We start from the raw sequence: 5756 nt of genomic DNA on the forward strand, positions 1-5756 counted from the left end.
CTTCCTTCATATTCTCTACTACTCCAGCTTGAAGTATTTTTCACATAAAGCTTTTGAGCTTCCTCTCAATTATCACTCGAGGCACTTCACTTGTGTATGGTTATTTTTCTACACAATCCACCAACACTCGCATACCCTTAGTCTAGGGACGGAAATCATCAATAAGAACCGATATGTTAAACTCATAATCCAAAGACACTTCACATTTTTTAGCCCTTTTCATGCACTCTTTTTTACTAGAAAAAGTTGACTGATTCATCAGTCAATATTTGAATTAGCCTTTTTCATTCCCTCTTTCTTAGCAAGAAAAAGTTTTCTGATCCATCATATACATACCCCCATTTTCAGTCATGAAGGGTACGATATTATTATAAACTTTCTGCATTATTACCAACATATAAGCCGAATATATAATAATTGCCAATAAATGTATATTAAGAGTAATAATTGTAAAACAAACTAACTCCATTTCAGGAGACGGCGTCATCCTGATAGAGAAACTGCCATACATCAAAACCAAAAGAACCCACCAAGTGAGCAGGACGACTAGAAAATGTTAAAGATCATCACTAACCTAATAGAACCAATGTTATTGTCTAGAAGAAGTTATCTTGTTCTTGAATGATCTAGAAGAATCTAGAACATTGTGGAATAATATGGAGGAGTCTAGAAGACGCCGAAAGACTCTAAAATATTATAGAATGACATGGAAGAACCTGGAAGTTTATGGAACATTATAGAAGTCAGTAGAATGTCATAGACTTCTCTAGAACAAGATAGAATGTTTTGGAAACATATGGAAGCTTATAGAGTATGATAGATAGTTCTAGAGTTATCTAGTAAGTTGTAAGTGTATTTTAGTATCTAGAAGCTTCGTAAGAGGCCTGTAAATAGGTGTGAAGCTCATTTTATCCAAACCATCCAAGAAACACTCAAAGTAAGGAAATTGTATTAGTCTCTCAAAGTGTATGTACTGTTTAAGCAGTCTTACTAAAAGTATTGTTGTTTCCCATATAAAGAGTGTAACGCCCCATTCCTGGTATGCAATTTCTCAATTTATCAAGTATTTATTTTTGAGCTGCGTGACGAGTTGGTAGCTCTAACTCGTCAAGTATATGCCAGATTAGATGCGGGGTTTAAAGAGTCTACTCGTCGAGTCCAAGCATGTACTCGACGAGTAGGCCTGCCTGGAGGAAGCCCTAATTTTAGGGTTTTGCACCCTATTTAAACCTCTTAATCTCCCTTTGGGCCTCCCTTATCAGCCTCCCTATCCTCTAGAAACCCTAATACAATTGTGAGCCTCTTCCTTGAGTTTTTAAGTGTGTTTTGTGCCTTTGGAGTTAGTTGGAAGAGCTTGGAGTTTGCAAGGTTGTGAAAGAAGAACAAGATCCAGAAGTATAATCATCTTGGGCAGGTTTCTGAGGTAAAAAGCTCTTAGCTTGATGATATATAGCTTAGATCTCTTTGTAGGATGATTTATGGGTCTTTTTGACCCTTTAGATTAGGAAAAGTTGTTCTTATGGATTGTATGCAAAACAATTCTCCTTTTCTGTGATTTTGAGCCTCTAGAGCCATAAAGAGGGTCGTGAACCCGTTTTCATCCAAGCCATGGCCATGTTCATGAAAGTAGATTGCTATAACTTGATTTTGGGTCCATTTAAGGTGTGCAAAGCCATCAAGTCTCCAACTTTATAGAAATGGACCTTGGAGACAACCTAGATCTGTATTATGGAGTTGTAGAAACGTAAAATCAGTTAGCTAGGTTAAATCTGCATAGGACTCGATGAGTTCATAAGGGAACTCAGCGATTCCGATGAAGAAACCCCGATAATGTTCATAGGACTCGGCGAGTTGATTAAGGAACTCGCCGAGTAGATGGATCTTACCCCTTTTCTGTTTATGCCAGGACTCGACGAGTCTGAGGATGACTCGACGAGTCAGTTCGACAAATCGTAATGACATGTAGCTTGGGAACTCGATGATTCATGGGGTGACTCGGCGAGTTGAGTCACGATTCCAGGGTTCTAAATTCTAGGACTCGGCGAGTTTGGTCAACCTGGAAGGTTGACTTTGACCAGGATGTTGACTTTGATTAGGGGTGAAATGGTCATTTTACCCTAAGAATAGTTATTAGTTCTTGACTAAGTGTCATTATGGAATTTATAGCTGGAGAATTACCAGAGCAGCAGACAGGGATTCCTCACTCAGGTTTTCAGCCGACGATCATACGAGGTGAGTTTCCCTTCAGTAGGAACGGGTCTAAGGCACCAAGGCCGACCCACAACATGTTATGATTAGTAGTTGAGTGTGGGTGGGGCCCGTATCTCTTAGTTAGCTGAGTGTGGGCGGGGCCCATATCTGCTAGTAGCTAAGTTTGATTATGATATATGCCCGAATGATAGATTTAGTTATACTTGTTGTCTGTGTGATACTTGTACATCTGCCTAATAGATGAGTGTAGGTAGGGCCAGTATCTCATAGCAACGGAGTGTGGGCAGGGAACGTATCTCAAAGTTGCTGAGTGTGGGTGAGGCTCGTATATCAGAGATAGCGGAGTGTGGGTAGGGCCCGTATCTCCAAGTTAGCGGAGTGTAGGCGGGGCCCGTATCTCCATGAGTGTTGGCGGGGCCTGTATCTCCTAGTTGCATGTTATATGTGTATGGTATGTGGTACTTTACGGGAGCTTACTAAGCTTCATGCTTACAGTTTCAGTTTTGGTTTCAGGTACTTCCGGTAGCAAGGGGAAGAGCTCGGGATGATGGCATGACACACGCCACAATATTAGCCTGGGAGTTTACTCTGATGTTTTGTTATGAGATTTGATTTTTAATAGATACTATGATGTTTTATGATACATGATTCACGATTTTACTTATGACATTGGATGATTTATGATTTTAAATATGAATTGAAAATGAAATTTTTGGACCGTACTTTTGGGATGTTTCAAAGAGTCATGTACAACAATCTGGTATCACAATGAGGTTTCTAGATAGTGAGAATGAGTGATTCTCTTTGTATCATGAGTAGTCTGTGACTCTACAATTTTATTTTTGAAACTAGCTTGTATTACCGAGGTACTGCCAACACGATGGGTGATCTCCAAGACGTCGAAGGAATCTTGAAACTCAACGACAAGTACTACAAAATGTGGAAAACATATACGATATCCTACTTACAAGGATAAAACTTATGGGAGGTCGTTGGTGGAAGCATAATTACGCTACCAACGGAAGATGTTAATAGTGCTCTACACAAATGGAAAATCAAAGCAGGCAAATCAATGTTTTCCTCGAAGACCACAAATGAAGATGAACTGTTAGAGCATATTTGGAATGGAAACATGCCAAAAGAAGCATGGCATACATTCCTGTCACTTTTCTCAAAGAATAATGATACAAGACCACAACTTCTGGAGAACGAGCTATTATCTATCTCATAATGTGACATGATGATTTCTCAGTATTTCCATTAGTTCAAGTCAATATGTCAGGAAATTACCGAACTAGGTACATAATTTGTTATTGAAGATGCTCGAATGAAGAGGATCATCATACATGGAATGAGGCCAGAAGATATAAGCTTCGTTATGGTTGTAAAAGGATGGCATGTTCAACCATCACTTGTAGAGTTTGAGGATTTGCTGGCCAACCAAGAAGCTATGGCTAAGAAAATGGGAGACATCATGCTGAAGAGTGAAGAGGAGGCGCTTTACATGAGTAAAAACTGGAGGAATTTCAAGCCACCTACTAAAGAAGGATACGAAATTATTGACAAAGGGAAGAGATGGCAAGGAACCTCACAACCATGTAGATCTCAAAAGACTGAAAATAAGATTTCTCGGTGGAGGAGGTTCGAAGGCAATTACAACAATTGTGGAAAGTGGGGCCACATGTCCAAGGATTGCTGGTCAAAGAAAAATCTATTGAAATCAATGTAGTTACTTCTAAAAAGGAAATAGAGGATGAATGGGATGCTAAGGCATTATGTGTCATAGAAGAAAATGAGTTGAAATTGATGGAAATGATAGGAGAGTGTGTCAACTATGAAAGTAACTGGATTATTGATTCAAGATGCTCCACCCACATGACTGGTGATCATAAAAAACTACAAGACATGAAGGGGTACAAAGGAAGCCACATGGTACTTATATCCAACAATGCACAACTTCTAATTGATGAGGTCGGTAACACGAAGATCATGCCTAGTAATAAACTCGAGATGGTATCATTACATAATGTATACCATGTTTTGGGTATGAAGAAGAAATTATTGTTAGTATCGCAACTAACATCGTCAGTTAACTATGTCTTGTTTGGCCCACAAGATGTGCAGGTATATTGAGATCTTAAGATGTCGGAAAATCCAAAAATAGAAGGATGAAGAGTGGAGTTCGTCTATGTGCTCTCGACAAAGTCTTCATATGTAGACAAGACTCAAAAGTATGATACAACAGATCTATAGAATGCACGGTTGGGACATATTGGTTATCACAAGTTGAAGGTAATAATGGAGAAATCCATGCTCAATGGCTTACCTCAACTTGAAGTCAAAGGTGATGTAATTTGTGCTGGATGCCAGTATGGTAAAGCTCAAAAATAACCCTACGAAGAGTCAAATTTTAGAGCAAAGAAGCCATTGGAGTTAATTCACTTGGATGTGTTCGGTCCAGTCAAGCAGATATCAGTTAGTGGGATGTGGTACATGGTGACGTTTGTTAATGATTATTTGAGATATGTGTGGTTTTTCTTCATGCAAGAAAAGTCTGAAACATTCTCAAAGTTTTAGGAATTCATGAAATCGATCGAAGGAGAAGTGAGAGTAAAGATTTAGTGTCTACGCTCGAACAATGGATGAGAATAAACCTTGAAAGAATTCAATCACTATCTACAAGAATGCGGTATACGTCATTAATTCACATGTACCAACACACCTTAGAAAAAATGGTGTAGCTAAGAGAAAGAATCGACATCTTGCTAAAATTTGTTGAAGCATGCTACACGTAAAGAATATCCCAGGAAGATTTTAGGCTACTGCAATGCGAACTGCTGCCCATGTGATCAACAAACTTCCCTAACCAAAGTTAGGTTTGATCTCACCATTTGAGGCATTATGGAACATGATACCTACTTTTACATACTTTTGAGTATTTGGCTACGTTTTTTTATGTATTTGTGCCCAATCATTTACGTAGCAAGTTTGATAAGAAATTGGTCAAATGTATATTTATTGGATACGATAATCAAAGAAAAGGGTGGAGGTGCTGTAATCTAACAAATAGAAAATGCTACACCTCAAGAGATGTAGTTTTAGATGAATCATCTTTATAATGGTCCATAAAGAAGAAAGTTATACCAGACTTGGAATATATTGAAGAAATTCTAAAACAGAAGATGGGGGCGGAAACATTACACATTTGGTAAAGTGTTGATACACCTGAAGATCCAAATGACACCGATGTCACTGAGCAAGAAGCAAATCAAACAAGAGATGCTAGTGAAAGGGAGATGTCACCTCCATTACTTCGAAGGATGGAAAGAATCCAAGAGCCAAATCCCAAGTATGTAACATCCTGAGATTTTGCAGGTATTTCCAAACCCTATTCTATCATTACTTTGTCAATTATAGCCTTGGGATTGAGAATGAAGGGCCCAAAATAAGTTTAAGGGACAAGTTTGCAAATTTGGGCCAAAAAGGGAGTACGCTGTGCGTACATAAGAGTACGCTAAGCGTACTAAGGTACACCTAAGTATGTT

General features: G+C 38.7%; 1 protein-coding gene across 1 annotated transcript; it reads left to right on the forward strand.

Annotated features, from left to right (window-relative positions):
- The first annotated feature begins 3538 nt into the window (after positions 1-3538).
- LOC111919889 (uncharacterized) lies at positions 3539-4344 on the forward strand. The gene is made up of 2 exons (XM_023915448.1): positions 3539-3860; positions 3941-4344. Exons 1-2 carry the CDS (start codon positions 3539-3541, stop codon positions 4342-4344), a joined length of 726 nt encoding a protein of 241 aa, XP_023771216.1.
- The last annotated feature ends 1412 nt before the right edge of the window (positions 4345-5756 follow it).

The sequence above is a fragment of the Lactuca sativa genome, chromosome 4 (assembly GCF_002870075.4).
Source record: "Lactuca sativa cultivar Salinas chromosome 4, Lsat_Salinas_v11, whole genome shotgun sequence".
Taxonomy (NCBI): domain Eukaryota; kingdom Viridiplantae; phylum Streptophyta; class Magnoliopsida; order Asterales; family Asteraceae; genus Lactuca; species Lactuca sativa.

Excerpts from the sequence above, each read along its gene's own strand:
- LOC111919889 (XM_023915448.1), top strand. The coding sequence starts at position 3,539 with ATGAAGAGGATCATCATACATGGAATGAGGCCAGAAGATATAAGCTTC. Across the intron at positions 3,861-3,940 it reads TCGGTGGAGGAGGTTCGAAG|TTACTTCTAAAAAGGAAATA; the intron begins GCAATTACAACA and ends AAATCAATGTAG.